At 45.9% G+C, this 23,650-nt stretch overlaps 4 protein-coding genes across 5 annotated transcripts in view; 2 read left to right on the forward strand and 2 right to left on the reverse strand.

Annotated features, from left to right (window-relative positions):
• Positions 1 to 8,544, reverse strand: part of LOC120960188 (phosphatase Herzog) — a 53,234-nt gene extending 44,690 nt beyond the window's left edge. Inside the window, exons 1-2 of one of the 2 annotated variants that reach the window (XM_040384212.2) lie at positions 8,464 to 8,544; positions 6,724 to 7,444 (exon numbers count right to left, since the gene is read on the reverse strand). In XM_040384212.2, coding sequence (XP_040240146.1) covers positions 6,724 to 6,802 — 79 coding nt within the window. In that variant the 5' untranslated portion in view covers positions 6,803 to 7,444; positions 8,464 to 8,544. Of the gene's footprint in view, positions 1 to 2,034; positions 2,241 to 6,723; positions 7,445 to 8,463 lie in introns of those variants that run through there. The other variant, XM_040384213.2, reaches the window with a different exon arrangement.
• A 2,013-nt stretch (positions 8,545 to 10,557) lies between these two features.
• On the forward strand, positions 10,558 to 11,724 carry LOC120958376 (proteasome subunit beta type-7). The gene is made up of 2 exons (XM_040381128.2): positions 10,558 to 10,752; positions 10,825 to 11,724. The coding sequence occupies exons 1-2, from the start codon at positions 10,691 to 10,693 to the stop codon at positions 11,600 to 11,602; spliced, it is 840 nt and encodes a 279-aa protein (XP_040237062.1). The 5' UTR covers positions 10,558 to 10,690; the 3' UTR covers positions 11,603 to 11,724.
• Positions 11,725 to 12,613: 889 nt separating this feature from the next.
• On the reverse strand, positions 12,614 to 13,635 carry LOC120958484 (40S ribosomal protein S16). The gene is made up of 3 exons (XM_040381331.2): positions 13,546 to 13,635; positions 13,404 to 13,448; positions 12,614 to 13,255 (listed from the first exon to the last, which is right to left on the reverse strand). Exons 1-3 carry the CDS (start codon positions 13,552 to 13,554, stop codon positions 12,863 to 12,865), a joined length of 447 nt encoding a protein of 148 aa, XP_040237265.1. The 5' UTR covers positions 13,555 to 13,635; the 3' UTR covers positions 12,614 to 12,862.
• Positions 13,636 to 13,957: 322 nt separating this feature from the next.
• LOC120958064 (structural maintenance of chromosomes protein 2) lies at positions 13,958 to 19,709 on the forward strand. The gene is made up of 4 exons (XM_040380618.2): positions 13,958 to 14,341; positions 14,494 to 16,427; positions 16,503 to 16,651; positions 18,070 to 19,709. The coding sequence occupies exons 1-4, from the start codon at positions 14,174 to 14,176 to the stop codon at positions 19,380 to 19,382; spliced, it is 3,564 nt and encodes a 1,187-aa protein (XP_040236552.2). The 5' UTR covers positions 13,958 to 14,173; the 3' UTR covers positions 19,383 to 19,709.
• The last annotated feature ends 3,941 nt before the right edge of the window (positions 19,710 to 23,650 follow it).

Raw genomic sequence — 23,650 nt, forward strand, 5'->3', positions numbered from 1 at the left:
ATAGGTGAAGAGAAGTGAAATCGTCCGAAACACCGATACGGCGGCAGCCAGTGCATAACCTGGTCCAGTGTCTACCGTTTTCTGCACAGTGCGGAGTTGCGAAGAGTTCAATCAGCATGCCGTGTGCAGTAAAAATAGAAAAGCATGTTTGCTCCAAAGTCCATCATTTGCTTTCTGGTTCAAGTATAGAGGGGCATCCCTTACACGCGTAATCCACTTTACGTAGCTGCAGTTCTGCACTTTTATTTCCATTCCGCACGCTGTTCATCTTCTTTTTTTTTAAATAAGACCCCCATCAGTGTCAATCTTCTGGAGTGGAATATTAGCACACATTTAGCAACGATTGGAACTGCTCGTAAAGATGAACCACAGTGGACAAAGTATGTCCGTGTCTACAAATGCGTGTACACTAGTGTGCACTAATGATGGGAATCGTTATGTTTAAACATCATAAAACGGTTGTCCCAATTGAGGGTACTCCGGACCATAATAAAAGTCTGCCAGTGCCAGAGAGAAAGACGTTCTCGTTCTCGTGATGGATCAATTTGCTTTTATGCTAGCCTTTTGGACGCACACTGTACACTCGCCAAATAAGTTGATGCCACAGAACAGCTGACGACAAGCATCATGATTGCAATGCGACAGACCGACTAAAGGGGGACGCCTTCAGCTAATCGACGATGATGGAATAGTGGATTGTGGTAACTTCTTTTATTACCCAGCAACTGCTGCCGGGAAGCAGCACGGGGATGTCATACACGGACCAGATTATTGTGTTTTCTTCTCTCCAATAATGCCTTCTGCACGTATGTAGTGACACATTGTCGACACGATTACTTCCGATCAATCCTTCTACTTCTTCAAGTACCATCGCCCAGAGGTACATTAGAGATTTCTCACGGTAACTGTTTCCAGGAACTGTCACCAATCAAATACGCCAGAGAAACAGAAAGATTCTGGAAAAAAAACATCTAATCACTGTTAATTTTCACTTCATCCATTCCAGTTCCTGGAATGTGGAGTTATTCTGAAGTTGAATATCCACACCCAACATGGGTTATCAATCCAAACGATTTATTACATTTTAATGCACTAGGGAAAATCCCAAACAGCTTTGCTTTTTGTTGCCAACGTTTTCGAAAGCTCACACTCTTTCACAGCAACTTCCACGCGTTGCCATCGAACAATGTGGTGGCCTGGACGCTACCAAGGAAACGTCTTGTCAATCGAAATTATTGATAGTTTATTGATTTCTTTCCCAAGGCGCTCCATCACAAAGAGCCTGATGGAAGCCGTCGCACACCATTGCCGAGAGCTTTCCACCACTTGCAGTGAACTAAGACATTAGGGCACGTTCGTGGGAATTATTCCCGACTAATCCCAGGCAGCAAAGCTGTCTCCTGCCAGCAGACACTGCCGAGATAGCAGATGTTCCTACCAAGGATTCGTACAGCGATTCCAACAAACACCGACTAGACTGTTAACTTTGTCCAGCTCTACTCTAGGCCACTCTGGATTGTTTGATAGTGTCTGTGCGGTTGGTACGTCTGTAGTGTGGAACTGTGTTGTCGTCGGCTGCCCATTTTCTATTGACACACTTTCCACACCCCGGACGACGACGACAACGACGACTGGTCGGCGCGACGTGGTGCGACCGAGAGACCCAACACATACACACAGCGGAAACCAGAAAGGGAAGAAGTGAAACCACTCTGGCAGCGTTAGCAAGGTATCATTGGACCGTTCCAAGGCACTATGCCGGCAAGCTGTCGTCCGTGACTTTCGCCAGTCGCCATCGTGGTGGCCTGCTGCACCACTGCCACACCGCTGCCGTCCATATAATGCGGTGTTACCTTTGGCACCACCTTGGCCTAGAGCTTCGATACGGACTTCACGAGCGCCAAGACGTCGTTCGATAGGAAATTTGAATGGAAATGCAACAGTTATAGCATGAGCGAGATTTGAAATCTCCGCAAGGTTTATGCTCAGTTTATAGTTTGATTTGAAGGTGAATTCTACTACGGTACTACTCACACAAACACAGGAACAACCGATGGCCCTGAGCGGCCATCGATTACTGTACGACCTAAAGTCATGGATTTAATGTCATCAGAGAGTTGCGGGAGCGCTACTCCAACAATCTGGAATGTCTAACACCTTCACAAAACCATGAATCAGCCTCCAGCATCAAACGCTCGTGTTCGTAGATAATAGTAAAAAAAAGGTACACTAAAACCTGTTTGCTAATAGAACACCATAGCACCACCACCACGATGACAACAACGTCGACGACTGTAATGTTTGTCCGATGTGTGTCTCTCCCTATTTGATTAGACTTACAGTGTGTGTACTCACCACTGTTGCCGATATGCATCGCTGAAGTGAAGCAAAAGTTGAAAAAAAAATATCCCTGTACATCGAGTTCTCCATTCCGCACCGTTGTAATAAGTCTAGAGGGATAAAGTGGCACTTCAAAAGCGTATGGTGTCAAGTGCAAAAACGATTCAATACTCGAGTGTAAACACAACGGTGACATAGGAAGGGGGGTCACATGGGTATACGACACTGCTTTTTTGTGTGTGTTAATCTTACCGACAATAGATCGTAGATCTTGTCGTTGATAATGTTCTTTTAATACAACGAGCTTCATTATCTGATAGATTTCTACTCTGCGATGAAGATACCTTGACAACAGGAGAACGACAAGGATGTGGATACTCCTTGTCTTCCCGTACCGTGAGTCACACTAAACTGCTCTATAGGAGCATTTGACTGCCAGAAAACTGAAATCAGATAATAAGTATCCTCCGAGTATTTGCCTTCTACTTAAAAGCTAAGCCATTGTCTTCAACACCTCTCTAGAAGCTGACCTAATCAGACCAAAAGTTCAATAGCTCGTGTCAACTTCTCGACGTTCTCGTTCACAGGTAATCACTTCTCCTGGGTTGGTTTTACCACGAATCCTAACAGCGGCAGCAGTCGAATGGTACGGATTGCGAACCAACCCATCTACCTTACATCCATTTCTCCTCTACACACGAGAAGCAGCAATCTCTTCTCGCCAGCGGATAAATAAATCAATCTCGCGAGATCTAAACATGCGAGGCATTGCCTCGTGGGAAATTCGCCGTCCGTCGTTTACCACCGCCAAGGTTCTCCACCGAAAGCGCAAATCTTTAACTTAGTTCCAACTCACTGAAAAGCAATAAACAAACACATGCACAGTACAGCTAGCGGTGAAAAAGGAAGGAGAAGCAAGCGAACGAAAAACGACTTAACAAACGATATCAAGCGAACAGAGCGCGTTGATTTTACCCCCGATATCCGCAAGCCCCCACGCATCCTTCACCCTTCGCTAAGCTCAACAGCAAGGCAAGGAAAATAGCCACAAAAAATCATCACCAAGGTTGGTAAAATTTTGGCCGTCTGTTGGTGGTCGAGCAGCTGGTGTGTTACTCCCTCTACTACTATTACCGCTGCCTCTAGAATTTCCCTACTCCATGCAAAACGGGCGCAATAGGGCATTAGAATGCGAAAAAAAAGTAGCAAAAACGCTGCACCTGTTACGCATATTTTTGCAGACGGTGGAAGAGCAATCTGGTCTTCTTATTTTGCGTGAGGGATTTACTTTTGCAGTGGAGTGAAGCGTGCGACTACTTAAGGGCACTGGAACGGTCGTGCATGAATTATGACTCAAGTTCTGGGGACCGGAGTTCGGTGGCCAATATGCTTCGAATACGGATAGAAGATTACTTTCTTTCAAGTGTTGCTCAAGAGGAAAAAAAACAGAGATTTAGGACTTTGGTTTGTGCAAGTGTCACGGGAGTTTGATAATGGATTTTGAAGCAGTGAAATGTATAGTTAGGCAACTGAACCTAGACTCGAAAGTGTAAAATAGCAATATATCAAATTAAAAAAACTATTTCAGACGATGCATTTATAATAATAAAAACTATTCAAAGACGTTTTAAGTAATTTACTTGCTTATTGATACGGTATAAGGCATCAACATTTATTACTTGAAATTACGAGAAATACATTCTTTAGGTTTTCCCATTATCAACAACGGTTTGAAGGGAAAAAAGCTTAAAAGCAATGATCAATTACAAATTCTCGGCGTGCGAAACAAATTTCCAAACATTTCGTAAAGTCAAAAGTCACTCAACCCCACGTTCGATCAATGTCTCTCCACCACGGTACCGTGGCGGATCCCTGTTGTGTCCCTTTTACATCCAAATCGAAACTTTTCCAACACGAGACGCATATGGATCTCCGAACGAAGCAAAAACCAATGGACGCCCACCGCGGTACAGAGCAATATCAAAATGGCCCTCGGTTTGCCGGGCCCGTGTGTTTGTGGTTCGCCCAAAAAGGAAAATAGACAGCGGCTGTGGGTGTAAGAACGTGTTCTAAATCAACAAAACTACACGCGCTACCCTCTCAACCACAACAACATCATCGTAACGCGGCACACAACAAGAAGGCTGAGTGAGGTGCGGGAAACAGGGAGGTTTCTTTTTGCTTATTGCTTTACTCCCATTGTAACATTTTGCGCATCGTACTCGAAGGGAGGGTTTTACGTGTTATGCGTACGCCAAAAGGCCTGACACGGGGGAGGCTTTTTTGTGTACAAAGGAAGGAGGCAAAGGGCAATGTTTTGCCGAAGCGACACATTTGTCTTATTTGCCGGCTCAATCGATCGATTTCAATTTGACTTGGCTCGGAGAAGCCGTTTGTGACGGCAAAAGAAACCAGACGAAGGTTTTGCGACTGTTCTCAGACTGCAAAACTGTCCTACACGCAAACGTCTGCTGCGAATTTCAACCCCGCACAAAACACGCAAATACTCACAGCGCCCCAGTACACAAAACCCACGCGAGTCGCACCGTTCAAAGCCGGCGTAAGGAATGGTGGAACGGTTTTAATGTCGTAAAATTGTGCCACCATCGAGCATACAGCATACACCACAGTTTCGCGCGCTGTGAGAAAACGGTAGTGTTGGTGGTGCAAAAAAAACGAGAAATTTTAGAACAACCATCAACCGGGTACACACCACCATCGGCATCGTTCTCGTGCAGAAGCGCAGATAGCAAACAGCAAAAGCACGCGGCTTGTAGAAAGCATTCCAACGTGCGTTGGAAACGATTAATTTGTGTACCCGTTTGCTTTGCTTTGCCTTTGTTTTTATTGCTCACCCCTTTCCCATCCCAGATGGTGGTGGGAACTCGGTCGATGAAAGCACAACATAATGAACAAACTTTATCAACGTGTATTGTCATAACAACTAATTAGGCGCAGGTTGCCATTTTAATTTTTGCACGAAACGAACAGCAGCAGTTAAGGCCCGCTTTCGTACTCCGCCTAATAGGGGGTGCAATGCGGGAGGTTTGTTCTTTAAAAAAATAAACAAATATAGATAAACTTGTGATGAAAAGTGTAGGGAAGTGTAAGTACTCGTAAAAATCTTCCCCTCTTAGCTCCAAGTTTATAATTACTCCTAACGCAATTTGGCTCCGTCTTGCAATTCGCACAAAGACTCTCTTCTCGGTAAGCATAATTCCATTAAGATTTATGCGATGTCGTAATTTAGGGTTTGATCCCAAAAATGGTTAAGATAATTTCGATAGACTGTGTTAGACGACGGGAGGACAAAATAAAACGGCGTGTGATTTCGGGTACTCGTAGCCTACTACTGTGATACTTTCACCGAAAAATATTGCATAAATCTTTCTACGCACAAGAAGGATAGCTAATAAAAGACGAAGCATAGCAAGGGGTTTCTATTTTCTGTCTAATTTAGATTGTGTTTCAAATTGCACAGTAGGTCTCAAAAAAACCACACACTTTTGCCGTACCGTAATGAATCAGACGGTTTAATCGGTATATACAACTTTGTTGTTAAAGAACACGTTTCTACGTATTCTTCTTTGGTGCAACAACCGCAATCGGAGTCTAGGGCTGACTTAGTCACTCATGGGTTTGACTATCAGTAGCTCGATTGGTTTACCCCTGGCAAGATAATCAATACTAGGTAGGGATAGGTGGGGAAAGGGGCTTTCGATATGGAGTTTGGACCCGAAAATGTAAACTTTGTAAACATTTCCGCCATTGCAGTAAAGTGAGCGTTATTACGATGTGCTCGTATAACAATTTGATTAATTAAAGGTGTTTGGTTTGAAAAATTTGATTGATGAGTGTAGATGATGCGAATGATATTTTGGGGTAATCTGATGAAAGTTGTTTGTAGTGTTCAGTTTTTGGTTTTGTTTTACAAGGAAAGAGAATGCTCTTTGTAACATAACCGCTTGAATGTTGGCATGGATTTCTTCAGCCAGTAGACTTTGCCATATCACAATGGGTTCATCTTTCGGTATGCTTCTTGAAGAAAGGTTGACGGAATTTCCGTTACAAGCGCCACGAACATTTTAAGAGTCTAGATTACTTGAAACGTCATTTACACACTGACACGTCTTACAACCGTTGTCACACATCCAATTTACCACAACTCATGGATTAAAGTTCCATATTATATGAGTTGTACATACATTTGTGGAATTACTTGTTTGTATGATTGGAGAATATTTGTTTTCTGCTGCGCCAGTGTACTGCGTAAATTTGTACCACACTGTAGAACCGACGCTAAAAGGCTGGGCGCGCTTGTCTAACGCCACCCCGGACAAAAAAAAAAGAAAAGAGCACATTCTCGTACACCCGAACGCTTACCTTTTTCGTTCGGATAGCTGCTGTTCAGTTGCTGTTCGTCATCCCGCGACACCTGCGTAATGATGGATGTAGCGTCCATTTAAACCATTGGCTGTTGGACGCACTCCCTCCGGAAAATGGTACCCCCGCTGGTGGTGGTTGCCCGGGCGGTCTTGTCGCAGCGGCTGTGTCTCGCTTGTGCCAAGCCGGTTTCCGGCCTGCCTTCTCCTGCCTTGCTGTTGCTCTTTCCGTTTCGACGGGATGACGTTCCGCGCGCCTCTTTCTCCCCACGGCTCTCTGGGCGGTTTTTGCTGGACGGGTTCGGGGATCGGCGGAACAGTCGTCACCGGGTGCCGGTTGACGCGATGCGGGGGGAGGGAGAACAAATGTGCCGCTTCCGATACCGTACGACCGCGAGCAAGAGGGGTGTGTCTTGTAATTCAGGTCGTTGGATCGTTGTTGTTCGTTTTTTTTTCTTCTTCTGCTACTAATCTTCCACAAACCCAAGGAATCACCTTCGGCTCGGGAACAGATGGTGTCTCCGGACGGTGATCGTAAAACTAAAAACCCACCAACCGAAAAAAACTTAAACGCACCGCACTCGAAATCCCCGGCCGGTTACACATATACACGTACACACATACACACACACGCACTCGTGTAGGCACGGATGATATACAGACACACAACGCCAACGATCAGCCACCGCACAACATTCGCTACTACTTCACACTGTGAAATGCTATATGGGGAAGGAAAGAAGAGAAACGAATAGAAAACAAATGCACCTTCGAATAAAATACACCAATTGATGACATTCCACGGGTAAGTGGGGGAATGGATGAAGCACAGTTGGGGGCAAATTCGTATGCAATCAAGTGATTGGAAGCGATTGCGGCGAACCCTCTCCGAATCCAGTGTGAAACTTGCGACCCTTTTCGCACTTTCCTTTGGGGCAAGACTGCCTTTATCACTGCTTTTTACACGACCCGGCACCAACACCCGGCCACGAGTTTGTTCTGACAGGAAAACGCCTCCCTTGATTATGGACAGGTTTTTCAATGCACACACACACACACACCCACCCCCGTCCACGCGTTCAGGGTTGCTATGATCAACACAGTAAGGTCGGGCGGAATTGGTACGAGCATGGCGACGAGCTGCACTCCCATTTCCATCCCCTTTTCTACACCTTCGGCTGCTTCCCTTCTTTTGAGGTCGTCGTAGTCGTCGTCGTCGGTGTGTGTATACTTTCTTTTTCCTTTCTATTCCCCCACACACTTGAAAACTTTCACCAGAACGCGCGCGCCTGCTTGTAACCGCGCCGCTGCTCTCAAATACCGGGAGCCAATCAACATTTCCCCAACCTCTGGCCGGGCTCGGATTAGACAAGAAGATCGGACAGATGTCCGAAAAAGGGAATACGCGAGCAAGTTACGCACTTTATGCATATTTTTGTTTGACTTTATGATGACACCACAGCCACACACATACACACACACATACACACGCATACATAAACACACCGCACAAGTTCGCTTCTGTTTTGCTACTTCTGTGGCACACACAAACAAGATGGCCGCCGAGAGGGTGAGGAACGGAGAAACTGGTTTCCTGGTGCAGCCCGCTTGTTTATGAGAGATTTTCCTTTTTTCACCCAGCTTTTCCACGCCACCCCCAAAACCGTCGTGTGAAAGTGTGGAAATTCACACCGCCTAGGGATGGAAAGCGATAGAGAAATAGATAAACATTGCAACGAACCCGCAACAACAACACACAACACGTCCGCACGGTTTCACTGCTCGAATTAAACTGCTCGACGGGAGGAATGTTTATGAAGGTGTCTGCGATGGAATTTGGCCAATTTGTAGACTTTGCTGTTCCTGGTGTGCCAAAACTGCTGGAAGGGAGTTGGATGTCAAAACTGGTTGAATAAATTGGGAATGCAATATTCGGGCAGATTTTTTGAAAAATATTTAGAAAACGGTTAAATATGTTTTTTTTTGTAAATGTTGTAAAGAACATGAAATTAAAAGAAGTCGCGCAATACAAAAATTTAAACCAAAAAATAATATTTTTGGATAAGCTCAATTAGTTTTGTTCTAATCATGACCTATATAGCCTTCTAACATTCTGAGCACAAAAATCTATATGAATGGTCGTGTGGTCAGATACATGGGTATCAGCACCATCGACCATTATTCAAATCTCACTTGTTTCTGTGCAAATGGTTCACATTGGAATTTAGTATTTAAACAATTTGCCTTTCTAGTTCTAGCGATGCATAACAAGAACAGTGCAGGAACGAAGTGTTATATTAGCCAAAATCGGTTTGGTCATCTTGGATGGCATTTGACAGCAGAGAGCCCTTGAAAATTCATCATACAATCAAAAATGTATTATTACTAGAGGCATCCATACTTTTCCTGTAAAATGTATGAAATAATTAATAATTGTATTGCGATTACTAGATCGATTTATCATTATACAGGTGTCCCCCGAGATACGACTGTATTTGGGACCGAAAAAATGTCCCAAAGCAAGGCGTAAGTCGAAAAATTCGTATGTCGAATATCTATGTTTATATAAATATCTATCTATCTAATATAAAGTTTATAACCGAAGTTGAAGAGTTGGAATTTATGATATCGTGTATTTTATTTAAAATAATGTTCGATAATGTAATAATTATATTTAAAAAACCGTACACAATATAGATATTCAAGATAGGGTAGTTGTGAAATCTTTGGAAATGTATGTTTAACGGTTATCAGCCCAGATATTCAAAAAAAAATACATCAATTTCTTGTCAATGACAACTTTTAACTGTCAAAATCAAAATCGTCGTATCTGCGAATCGTCGAAACTCGAGGGGGTCGTAACTCGGGGGACGCCTGTAATTATAAATAAAATATGAATCGAAAAGGGCTCTAAGATGTCAAACTGCCGTAACGAACTTTTGGCTACTTGTCAAATCGTTCTACCCCAAGCGCCACAGATTAAGCTTAAACGACTGGAAAATTGAATATCCATAGAAAAAAAATGAAAGCTCCACAGCTTCATTGTTTTGATCAATAGATGGCGTATTACAACTCATCATTATATTGCTATCCTTTTCTTGCAATGTTTTTCGACAAGTTTTATCTTATCATGAGCCCTATAGCCTTATAACTTTCTGAGCAAAAATCTATATGAATGGTCGTGTGGTCAGATACGTGGGTATCAACACCAACAACCATTACTCAAATCTCACTTGCTACAGTGCTGGTGGTTTCCTTTGGAGTTTAGTATTTAAACAATTGTATCGCCGTTCTAGTTCTAGCGATGCATAACTTCAATGCGAAACCATACAACAGTATAGAGGAAATGAGAAAGCTCCCCTCCAAGCGATGAAACTCAACTGGTTGGGGTATCCCACCAACAGAGAGCGCCACCAGCTTTTTTGCTATTTTTAGAATGCATGAGTCGTTTGCCGTCTGCTAAACGAAATCTTTCTATATTCCGTTTAGGTAGAGAGCTTGAGTCGTTTAGAAGCCGTTTAGTAGTCGTTTAGTGGATTTGTGGCACTTGGGTGCACATCCGATAAAATCTCATTTAATCGAGCAGGATCGACAAACATTCGAGGGTCAATTATTGAGTTCATACTATACTTTACAGCAGTTTACAGCTAATACATTTAGCAAATGAATAAATTAAGTTTACGCAACAATCAAAACTTGGGATAAATTTAGTTTAATTCAATTCAAAATTGTTTCAATTTTGCTTATTGGGGAGTGCAATAATACTCGAGCAGTAAAGGTTTATGCAATTGTGTCTGACGTTTTGCGTCACATGACGCACACTCTACACACCTTCGGCGTCTGACAAGTAGGGTGAAACAGCAAAATTGCCGAAACCGAATAGAGCTGGCTGAAGCAAAATACACAAAACGGCAATATCACCCAAACTGTGGAAAAAGGTTATCTAAACATCCAATCCAAATTACACGATGACTACCGACATTGCTCGTGAGTTTGAGGCACCAGGATTCAGCTTTGAAAACTGTCGCCGGTAAGTATTGGCTTCAAAGCGTGTTTTGGGAACGAACTAGCTTGTCTGACCGCGACTGCTTGCCTTCCGCAGAAATGCTCAACTGGTTAAGAATGGCTTCGTGCCACCGAAGATGATCAAAACCGGCACCACCATCTGTGGCATTATCTACAAGGATGGCGTCATTCTCGGTGCCGATACGCGCGCCACCGAGGGACCGATCGTGGCGGACAAGAACTGCGAGAAGATCCACTATCTGGCGAAGAACATGTACTGCTGTGGTGCCGGTACGGCCGCCGACACCGAGATGACCACACAGATGATTGCCTCCAACCTGGAGCTGCACCGGCTGAACACGGGCCGCACCGTGCCGGTGGTGGTGGCCAACACGATGCTGAAGCAGTTTCTGTTCCGCTACCAGGGCTACGTCAGTGCGGCGCTGGTGCTCGGCGGGGTGGACACTACCGGATCGTACATCTACTGCATCTACCCGCACGGTTCGACCGACAAGCTGCCGTACGCGACGATGGGCTCGGGCAGCTTGGCCGCCATGTCCGTGTTCGAGTCGCGCTGGAAGCCGGACATGTCGGAGGAGGAGGGCAAGAAGCTGGTGCGCGACGCGATCGCGGCCGGTGTGTTCAACGATCTCGGCTCGGGCTCGAACATCGATCTGTGCGTCATCCGGAAGGATGCGACCGAGTATCTGCGCACCTACGAGGAGGCGAACAAGAAGGGCACGCGCAGCCTGGCGTACGATTTCAAGCAGGGCACGACGGCGGTACTGCAGAGCAAGTGCTACAAGGTGGACGTGACGGATACGGTCGTGCGCCATCTCGTGCCGGAAGGGGTGGAGAGCATGGATACTGCTTAGAGGGGGCGAAGAGAGTGTGTTGGAGAGATGAGGAGTTCTTATGAGTTTTAATTCCAACGAGCATCTTGTATCGGTATAATTTCGGGAATAAATTACAGTCTCGTTTGGGACGAAAAATTGTACCATTTTTCTACATCTGTTTCTGGGTAAATTGGGGCAATGGGAAACTTAAGTAAATCTTACTCAAAATTGGGTAGTAATCGTTGTACTAATCAACTAACTTTAATTTGCTTTGTTCAATTTAAACGGACCGCGAATGACCTCAAAGCGAAGTGAAAAGAAAGCTCAATAAGAGAAGAAAACTTGAGCCAAACTTGTAAATTGAAGAGTTACAGGGCTCAGTGTGTTAAAGTAGGGACCATATTTGAATTATAGCCAGCCTAACAGATTATTAACCTTTAACTATTAGGAATTGAATCAAATAACTTGTATTACGAGCATCCTCGTTCTGGGAGTTGTCCAAACAGTGATAAGATTCTATTTCAAAGCTTCCATGTCCTAAAAACAACCTAGATGCTAGCAACAGTTATTACACATGGTTTGTTATCAAACCGTGAATTGTGAAAAAACGTGTCAAAACTTAAAACAATAATTTGAACAAATATAAATTTACTTTGTTCTAAGACTATTAGAAATCCCAGTCAGCTCAAAATTTAATTTCGGCGTTATATTACGTTCTGCCGGTCTTGAAGGGCTTTTTGACGAAACCGTTGGAAGCGTTCAGTTCTTCATTAATTCAAATTTAAATGAGCACAATGTCCAAGTTCTTTCCAATACCTGTCGGACCAAAATAGGACACTGTTTATCGACCTTTCTAAGGTGCCCTCTCATAGGCTGGAACTTCCATTGGTGAATTACAACCAGTTTGAAGGAAATTTTCTTTCACTCTGCAAATCGTTAGACGACGACTATTGTAACAAGTTGCCTCTCCTTGGACAATCCAAATGTTACCTAAAACCCTTTTCCAAAACACCATACGCCATACTGAAATTCCAAAACTCATTACGACCATTTTCCGTAAGATTGTACAGATGTTGACCGTTTTATTCCTTCCTCACAAGCTTCCGCCCTTCGAAAGCAATACACGCGCAAATCTTATGGAGAAAATAACTCGCCGGACGCACACCACCGGCCAGCTCGCTGCGTGGAGCACTTGAACCTGATGCAGGGCGCGGACGAAGTACGAGCACACACATACCGGCAAGCCACCAGCAGCAAGCGCACACGACGAGCGCGTACGCGAATGTGTAAAGTAAATCCTTAACGGTAAGACTTCTGGTAGCGGGCGCGGGCACCTGGACCGCCGAACTTCTTCGGCTCGCAGCGACGCGGATCCGCAACCAGCAGCGTTCGGTCGTACTGGGTCAGGATGTCCTTCAGCTCCTTGCGCGACGCCTCATCGACGTACTTCTGGTAGAAGGAGACCAGCGCCTTGGAGATGGCCTGCCGGATGGCGTAGATCTGTGCTACGTGACCACCACCGCTCACGCGGATGCGGATGTCGACGCCGGCGAACTTTTCCTTGCCGAGCAGCAGCAGCGGCTCCTGCAGCTTGTAGCGCAGGATCTTCGGCTCGATCTGGTCCAGCGGGCGGCCATTGATACGCAGCAGTCCCTTTCCGCGCTTGCAGTGTGCAACGGCGGTGGCAGTTTTCTACGAGCAATGGCAAAAAAAAAGAATCTTCCATCAGCACCATACAGTGACAGTACGCGAGCACGGGGGAGATGGGCTGTTTGCTCTCCCAGCAGGTAGAGAGGAAGCCGCCGACACCGCTCGTCACTGCCGACACACGATTGCTTACCTTACGTCCGAAGACCTGGACTGCGTTAACTTTCTCCTTGCGTGCCTGCAACAAAAGAACGTCGGCAATGATTAAATGCACCTTTGGTCACCCCGGGAGCGGCAATTAACACAATTTTTGCCAATATTTCACGAGCACTTACTTTCGGCATGTTTGATTCGTAGCACAACAAAACTAGAAAAGGAAAGGAAGTGGTTCCGCCAGCACTGAACTGTGTGTGACAGTCGGCGGCGAAACGAGCTGTCAAACCGGGGTGTGGTGAATTTCGCATTTCCGCTACAGCAGCGCCGCGTGGTGGGAAAGCGGCAAATAAAACTAATAAAATAAAATGGAAATTTCACACAATTAAACCGTTTTACTGCAGTAGTTATGTGTGATAAATGTTTTCTTTATTTTTGCAAAGCTTTTAAATTCGTATGGAGCAAAAATATGCAAAAAACAATCCTTTTTTGTTTGCTACACAATTTCTCATTAATCTGTGCATGACCAAACAGTGCCACCGTTGTGCGTATGTCAAATTTCAAACTCCAACTGCCAGGTTGTTTTGACAGCAACAAAAAGAGTTAAAAAACGCAACACGCATCACGCACATACATACACAAACCGTTTGCAACACAAAACGCGAAGCCGTAAACAATTATTTTCCCTTCGCCAAAAGCACAATTAAAAAGGCGCCGCCATCAACGCGCAACGAACGCCGCGTCCGGGTGTGTTGGTGTAGAATACGTTTCGCCGACGGTGAATGACGCCCAGTGCCCGAATGCCCGAAAATGTACATCAAATCGATCGTCATCGACGGGTTCAAATCGTACGGCCGGCGTACGGAGGTGCAGGGATTCGATCCGGAGTTTAACGCCATCACCGGCCTGAACGGGACGGGCAAGTCGAACATCCTCGACTCGATCTGCTTCGTGCTGGGCATCTCGAACTTGGTTCACGTAAGTACGCCGGACAGGGCTTCTGTCGCTGGCAGGGCCGCTTTGCCGCCATTTTTTGGGGGGTGGTTGTTGTTGTTACCCAGAGCGTACGCGCGCGCGTCACATGCAACACGCTTGAATAAACCCCTGATTGCATTTTTTGCTTCCCGCAGGTCCGCGCCACGTCGCTGCAGGATTTGGTGTACAAGAGCGGGCAGGCGGGCATTACGAAAGCGACCGTGACGCTAATATTCGACAACTCCAACCCGAACCAGTGCCCGATCGGGTACGAAACCTGCCGGGAGATTTCCATCACCCGCCAGATCGTGGTGGGCGGCAAGAACAAGTACCTGATCAATGGCAAGTCGGTGCAGAACAAGCGGGTGCAGGATCTGTTCTGCTCGGTGCAGCTGAACGTGAACAATCCCAACTTCCTGATCATGCAGGGGCGCATCACGAAGGTGCTGAACATGAAGCCGGCCGAGATACTGTCGATGATCGAGGAAGCGGCCGGCACGAGCATGTACGAGGCGAAGCGCGACTCGGCGCTGAAGCTGATCGAGAAGAAGGACGCGAAGCTGAACGAGCTGTACGCGGTGATACGGGAGGAGATCGAGCCGAAGCTGGAGAAGCTGCGCAAGGAGCGGGAGCACTACATCGAGTTCCAGAAGGTGTGCCGCGACATCGAGTACCTGACGCGGCTGTACGTCTCGTACCGCTATCTGCAGCTGTGCAAGGGCGTCGAGGAGTCGGAGCGAACGATCGCCAACCTGCAGTCGGTGATTGGGGAGAGCGAGCAGAAGATCGAGTCGAACTGCGCCACGGCCCAAACGCTCGAGCAGGAGGCGAAGGAGCTGCAGGAGCGCATCGACACCGAGGGGGGCGGTGTGCTCGGCGAGCTGGAGCAACAGCTGGCGGTGGAAAGCAAAAAGGAGGCGACCGTGGCCGCCGAGCGCAACACGATGAAGGACAGCATCGGGCAGGAGCAGCGGAAGCTGAAAAATCTCCAGAAAAGCATCCGCGACGACGAGCAGGCGCTGGCGGGAAAGGAGGTGGAGATGCAGCGGCGCGGCGAATCCTTCCAGGCGCTGAAGGACGCGTGCGAGGCGGACGAGCAGGCGTTCGCGAAGGCCCAGAAGCGGTTCGAGGCGGTGTCGGCCGGTCTGTCGACGAACGAGGACGGCGAGGCGGCCACGCTGCAGGACCAGCTGATAGCGGCGAAGCAGAAGTCGGCCGAAGCGACCACCGCCATCAAGCAGTCGGAGATGGAGCTGAAACACTCGCAGCAGCTGCTGCGGGACAAGCAGAAGAACATGAACAGCAGCGACGCGGCGTACCTCGAGGACAAGCGCAAGCTGACGAAGGTCGAGGGCCAGATCGGGCAGCTCGAGCGGGAGCTGCAGTCGACCGGGTACGAGGAGGGCTCGATGGAAACGCTGGCGGGCCGGCGGCAGGCACTGCAGCAGGAAGTGCGCGGACTGCGGTCAGAGCTGGACCGGCGCAATGCGCACCGGTGGGAGCTGCAGTATCGCGACCCGGAGCCGGGCTTCGATCGCCGCTCGGTGAAGGGTATGGTGGCGAAGCTGGTCACCGTGAAGGATCCGAAGTACGCGCAGGCACTCGGTACGGTGGCGGGTGGTAGTCTGTACTCGGTCATCACCGATACGGACACGACGAGCAAGAAGCTGCTGCAGAAGGGCCAGCTGCAGACGCGCACGACCATGATTCCGCTGAACAAAATTTCGGGCAGGAAGATCGATCCGTCCGTGGCGCGCTTTGCGGAGGAGCTGGTGGGGAAGGAGAACGTGACGACGGCACTGTCCTGCATCAGCTACGACCCGGAGGTGGACCAGGCGATGCAGTTCGCTTTCGGGCACTCGTTCATCGTGAAGAATCTGGAGATTGCGAACAAGATCACGTTCCATCCGCGGATTAAGACGCGCTCGGTCACGCTGGACGGGGACGTGGTGGACCCGGGCGGTACGCTGTCCGGTGGTGCCCGGGCAAAGGGCAATGCGGTGCTGCTGGATGTGGCGGAAATCAATCGGATACAGGCGATGCTGCAGGAGAAGGAGGCGGAACTGCGCGATATAAGTGCGGAAGTTAGGTAGGGCTTGCATGAAGGAAAGGGAAGGAATTGCTTGATTGGTATTTAATTGTAAATGTGGGTTATTTTTTCCAGCAAAATCGAGAAAACGGCGCACCGATTCGGACAGCTGAAGGAGCAGCACGATATGCTCAACTACGAGCTGAACAATCTGAAGCAGCGCCTGGCTCAAACGTCGTTCCAGCAAACGAAGGAAGAAATCGAAGAGCTTAATAAAAAGATTGGTAAGTGGAGAGTTATTTTTGCAACGAACTGTTTGAAACTAAAGCTTGAAATATTCATTTTCGTTCTATTATATTCGTTCAAGTACTATAGCAAGCATTTGAATTCATTTTTACTACCCTTGGATAGGAAAATCTGTCTTTTTAAGCAGGGCTTACGAGGCTTTTCAGTTTATTAGGCCCACAGATTCGAGGTAGTGTGAAATTGGATATGAGATATGTGTGGAATTGCAGGGATTTCCGAGTCAATTTCCAGTGTATACAACATTGTTCATTGCTTGCGAGATGTTTTTCAACAGCTGTGAAATGTTGTATTTGCATCACAATGGTGTTCCAGCTATTCTACATGATTTCCAAAACACGTTTCAAGCTAGATTGAGTTTGACAGTTCTTGGTGTTGTGTTGAAAATCATGTGTATGATCTGAAATTTCATTATGTTGCAAATACACCATTTAACATCTGTTTAAAAACATCTTGGAAGAGGCGAATACAGGGTTTTTCAAGTCACTTTCAAAGGTGCACATAATTATTCACCGTCTCCAAGATGTTTTTCAACCGATGTCAAATGGTGTATTTGCTGCATAATGAAATTTCGGTTTTTACACATGATTTTCAACACATAATAAAGAACTGGTAAACTCCGTCCAGCTTGAGGCGTGTTGAAAATCATGCTGAAGAGAACAAAATTACAGGGTTTCCAAGTCACTTTCGAATGTAAACATTGTTATTCACCTCGTTCAATATGTTAGTCCACATCGATCTGACATGTCATCTCCATTATCATAATTTATGATTTCTTCAGCATGATTTTCAACACGACTCAAAATAGATTGAGTTTGACAGTTCTTTGTTATGTGTCGAAAATCATGTGTAAAAACCGAAATTTCATTTTGAAGCAAACACTCCATTTGACAGTTGTTGAAAAACATTTTGGAGGTGGTGAATTATTATATGCACATTCGAAAGAGACTTGGAAAACTCTGTATTGGATAATAATAATGAAAGGGATTTTAAGTCGATTTGATATTAAATGATATTTATTTGCTAATGAATAGAATTAACCTTCGTTTGGTGCATAATTCGTAGTATCTGTGTTTGTTGTTAAAGAAGTACCCAAAAAACCCCGAAATTTCATGTTGATTCACGCTATCTCTGTTTAGTCAATGGTTCTATAAGTTTTCATGACTTTTAATTAAACTTTAAGTCCTTGTACTGGGTATAGAATTGATTCAAAAGAGTTTTTACAAATAGAATTGCACAGCAACGTTGACGAGGAACATTCAATTGCCATTATTACACTTATAAAATATCATGACCACTTAAATGAAAATAATAAAAGGATTAAACTTGATCTGAACAAATGGCACCTAAATCCGTTTAATTGTAAACACATTTTTCCACTCTTCCATTCGCTCCCCAGAAACGCTACAAAAAACCATCGTGGAAGCACGCGAAACACAAACGCAGTGCAGCGCCAAGGTGAAAGACCTGCAGGCCAAGATCGCGGACGGCAAGGGGCACCGCGAGCGGGAGCTAAAGTCGGCCGAAGAAGACTTGAAGCGCTCGAAAAAGAAAAGCGAAGAGAGTCGCAAAAACTGGAAAAAGCACGAGCAAGACTTCGAAACGCTCAAGCTCGAAATCGAGGAGCTGCAGAAGGGCATCGTAACCGCCAAGGAGCAGGCAGTGAAGCTGGAGGAACAGATCGCCGCCCTGCAGCAGCGGTTGGTGGAGGTGAGCGGCACCACGGACGAGATGACGGCGGCCGTGACCGCGCTAAAGCAGCAGATCAAGCAGCACAAGGAGAAGATGAACTCGCAGAGCAAGGAGCTGAAGGCAAAGTACCACCAGCGGGACAAGCTGTTGAAGCAGAACGACGAGCTGAAGCTTGAGATCAAGAAGAAGGAGAACGAAATCACGAAGGTGCGCAACGAGAACAAGGACGGGTACGATCGGATCAGCGGGATGGAGCAAAAGTACCCGTGGATACCGGAGGATAAGGAGTTTTTCGGCGTGAAGAACACGCGGTACGATTATAACAAGGAGGATCCGCAGGAAGCGGGCCGAAAGCTGAAGAAGCTGCAGGACTCGAAGGACAAGATGAGCCGAAACGTGAACCAGAAGGCGATGGTGCTGCTGGAGCGGGAGGAGGAACAGTACAAAGAGGTGATGCGCCGCAAGAAGGTGGTCGAGGACGACAAGAAGAAGATCCAGGCAATCATTACGGATCTGGATGAGGAGAAGAAGAAAAAGCTGAAGGTGGCCTGGAGCGAGGTGGATGAAAATTTCGGCAGCATCTTCAGCACGCTGCTGCCGGGCACGCAGGCTCGGCTCGTACCGCCGGACGGTGTCGACTTCATGAAGGGGCTGGAGGTGAAGGTTGGCTTCAACGGGATGTGGAAGGAATCGCTGACCGAGCTGAGCGGTGGGCAGCGTTCGCTGGTGGCGCTTTCGCTCATCCTGGCCATGCTAAAGTACAAACCGGCCCCGCTGTACATTCTGGACGAGGTGGACGCGGCGCTGGACCTTTCCCACACGCAGAACATTGGCAACATGCTGAAGGCCCACTTTACCAACTCGCAGTTTATCATCGTGTCGCTCAAGGACGGCATGTTTAACAATGCGAACGTGCTGTTCCGGACCAAGTTCATCGATGGTATGTCCGGCGTGACGCGAACGGTGAATGTCGCCAACATAAAGAGAGCTGCGGCCGATGCTGCCTCCCGTGGAAGGTAACGCGTATGGAAGGATATTTGTGAAGGAACTTAACATTACTGTTTTGATTTGAATTAATGTTTCATTTGAAACCAATCCTTTCGTGGGGAGCATGTATAATAGCAGGAAAAGGAAAAGGTCATTTTGGAATGACTTTTCAAGCACATCTCTAAACAGGCTTCACGTTTTCAATTGGTGTACATATAGATTGAATTGACGAAATGATTAATTTTATAATCTTTTAACACAAGTACTATTTTAATTTAACTAAATAAGATACGTGCTTCTACCACTACAAATGTTTTATGAGGAACTTTTACTGAAATACATGACTTTTTCAAATGATAATGATATGTTCTTTTGATAATTATGGTTTAATTGTTTCTGGAGTCAGACAGTTGTCTAATCGTCCTTTTAATTTATTTAAACACGATCAAGAAGCAAAGCTACATCTGCATTTGTGTACTCTCCTGTTAGCTAATAAGCTTAAAAATGGTCCAAAAACAGTGGATCAATCGGCACTACAAGCACCCTAACAATAGAGAAACAATACATGCGCCTCCTTCAGCATCAGCTACACTCTGTTGGTCGATCTGCACACTCTCTGTGGAAGAAAACAGCGCCAATTGATTAGTACGGCTTCATCCATTAATTACGTAACGCAATAGCTATTTTGGAACCCTACCCCCTCAACTTACAGGGTTTTCTAAGTCACTTTTGAATGTAAACATTGTTATTCACCGCATGCAAAATGTTGTTCCACATCGATCTGACATTTCATTTCCATCAAAGTATTATTTAACTTTTACAGTATTAGTTAACATTCGAAACTGACTTGGAAAACCCTTTATTGTAGAAAAATGTGGCTAGGATCATGTCGATGTTTATTTTATTGTTCAAAATCATGATTGAAATTATGCCTTTACTATTTGATACTTTTATTGATTTCATTGAAAGTATTTTGGAAACATTAATCTTATTACACGTACGTGTAATTCAGTATTTCATGGACGAAGCCATAGGAGAACGTCCAAAATGAAAATTCCGATGAGAGACTAGTCAGTATAGTAATTGATTTGCGATAGATAGAATTTGTTAAATATTAGATCTTGAAAAACTAGTAGGATGATAGTTTTGCATATGGTAGAAGGAGCTCGGACGTGTTGAGATTTGAACATAAGACCGGGCATATTACTAGGTCGTACGAACTGTCCATTTGCTTGTTGGTTGCGTAAAAATCGAGCCACACATGAACTGTATACTTTATTTGACCAAAACCTTTTTTCCAATCCCCTCTTTTGAAACCCCCCCCCCCCCTCATCCGACAGGCGTCATCCGGAAGATGTATGTCAGCTCTTAAATTATCGTGTGCCGGAATGTGACAAAAACACACCCACAACACTTCCCTAAACTTGCGGTTTTTAAGCTTCACTGTCTGTTTGATGGTAAGAGCCAAAAAAAAAAGGGTTTTGTGGTAGCAAAAACTTTGAGAAAGTAAAAAAAAAACACTACCTCTGACACAGGTGAAAGGGACACACGGGATACGTGTAAAGTGTGTACTCCCCATATCCGCCCGTCCGGAGCAGAGGCGGGGGAGCTGGTTTGCTTAGAATGTTTGGTTTGGTCAGGTAAGGTCGTCTGTTTGGCTTCCTGTTGCTGTTTTTGAGTAAGCCTGGTTACTGTTCGGGTTGTGTTTGGACCATCCCGAAGGGTTCCGACGCTTCCCGCTTGAAGCGTGAGAATTTATCTGATGGTGGGTTGGTTTGAGTTGGTTACTATCTCGGCCGATTCAACCGGGCTGAACAGCTCACTTTACCATTCTGCCATCCTGGAAGGAGCAGGAGCAGGAAAAGCTGAAGTAGAGAGCGAGAGAAAAAAAAGCAACATTTACTTACATTATAAGCAAATAAATGTCTCTCACGGGAGTTTTGAAAAATGTCCTTTTTAACATATTACATTTAAAATAAAAGTTTTGCGACTCTTTCCGTGCTCGGTTCTGATGTTGGTGATGTTGTTTGTTTGCTTGCCCGAGAGCTGTTTGATGCTTGGGTTGGAAAGTTTTACACTCGCTCGCTCTTCGGGCTGGATGTGGTATAAATATTTGAGCAAACGGGAGCCTAATGTAGGGTCTAAGCTAAGGTAAAAGCAGTTTGGCGAGGGGGGCATGGTTTGATGATGAGTTTGTTAGTTTTGATGTTTGGTATATTGTGTGCTGTTGACTTTGACACTTTAAAAAATTCGCCAATATTTTCGCCAATTCCAGATATCCCAAAACTGGATCTTCAATATCTCAGAATACCTCTTGCTGTAAAAGCCAACCCCCCGAGCTATTGACAAATTTGCGAACGTCATCTCTCATCCAATCACACTAACTTCCAATCAAGTCATCCATAATCATAAACACCAACAAAACTCTTGGGCGGCAGCATTTACCGTAGACTGTAGTAGTCGGGCAACGGTCGGAAAGCCTTCAGGATTGAGGCGAGAATTACACGCTTTTCCTTGCTTAACAATAAAAATAAACAAAAGTATCCTACCCGCGCGTGGTGTGGTACAGCCGCGTGCCGGGGGGAGGAATCAATTTACACAACTCCACCGTTGGACCACCGTTGCTGGAGTGGAATCGGAACGGCTACGGAGCGCTGCAAAGCAACGGGATTTCCATTTTTCATTTCCGATTGCGAGAAAGCCGGCGGGAAATGGTGCCGTTGTTTCAATTCGCCACGCCATCACGCAACACAGGGTTGTGGCGAAAGTTGCCGCTGGCATGTGGATAAACGTCGGAGGGTGTATGTAGCCTTCTAGCTGTGGTGTAAGGGGTTTTTTTTTGTTTTTGGAAAGGTACGAAATGCTGGATGGTGGAACAAACCGAAAGGAGTTCATTCCCACACACACGCGCGAGCTGCGATTGCGTTGGGGACGCGAGTGCGAAGGAATCCGGTGGGATTTGCAGTTTTATGATCTTGTGTGTCGCACACGTCGGAAATGGGGGACGCGAGGACACGGTTGTTTACTGAGCAGCTTCCTTGGTGGGAGCACTGCTGGATGGCTACCGAAACAAAAAAAGGTATTGAAAAATGAGCCACGCTTTAGAAGGTGATAAATTGGGGGAAATATAAACAAAACATACCTTCCCACTGAATTCTCACAACCCACAAACTGGAACATACTCGGGGATAGAATAGAATGCAGCAATAACGTACCATTTTTTCCATTGCTCTTCTTAAGCACCGCAGTCTCTTCTTGTTTGCGAAGGTGCATCAACCCCCAAAACCTTACATGCCGCACACGTTTTATGGATGGGTTTTCTCATTTTACAGCCACAATTTCTGCGTACATCTTCGGTTGGCACTTGTAAAAGCTGTTCTTTACCGGAGAAAGCACTAAAATCCTGGAAACATCCCACACTCACACCACGCGCCTCCATTTTGTAACCTGCTCGACTACTAACCCAAGCAAGCTGTGATGGATCGAAACGGCGTCAAAAGCACTTGACAGCCAATCAAATTACCATTCGTTGTACGATTTGCTTGCGTGCGGGTCGCAGTAGCCCTGCCGGTTGCATTGACAACGAAGCGTACACCACACAGCCGTAAATGACACGTGATAACGGCTAATGGTAATGTGTTTGTCGTTTGTTATTTTGCAAACGAGGCGCCCATTTCTTTTCTGCCCATAAAAAGGCTCTTAAGCCACGTGGGAAGGATGTTTGAATAAGTATGAAGGTTTCGCGCGTGCTCTTATTCTCCTCGCTTATGTAGATGTCAATTTTTAAGCCAATAATTTCATCAATCTTGTCATTTTCGAGTACCATTGCTGTTGGGAATGATGCCATTATGGTTCGCCTCTTTTTAAGTTTAATGGTAAAAATACATAAATTTTCTCTTACCACATTCAATTGACAACAGTTGGCACCGGTAGCTAAAAATAACTCTTCTCCATATCCATTACCAAGTGTGATGTGGAGTGCTTCTTCCCAAGGAAAAGAAAGGACCCGGAAGCAATTTCTTAGCATTCTGCCGAATAAACACATCACTAGAAAGCCATATTTCAACGCAGTTTGTCTCCCACCGTTCCGATCCATTCGAGCCATCGGGTAGGACGACAACGACATCGGCAAACTTCCGCGACACCTTTCCGCCAAGCATACACAAACATGCACACATATCGGCGAATGGTATCGAAATCAAATAAACATAAATTTCCGCAATGTATGATGGGCATAAAAGTGTCTTTTACTACGTTTGAATATTTAATCGGTCCTGGTTCCTGGTGCTTGTCCCTCTAGC

The sequence above is a fragment of the Anopheles coluzzii genome, chromosome 3 (assembly GCF_943734685.1).
Source record: "Anopheles coluzzii chromosome 3, AcolN3, whole genome shotgun sequence".
Lineage (NCBI taxonomy): Eukaryota > Metazoa > Arthropoda > Insecta > Diptera > Culicidae > Anopheles > Anopheles coluzzii.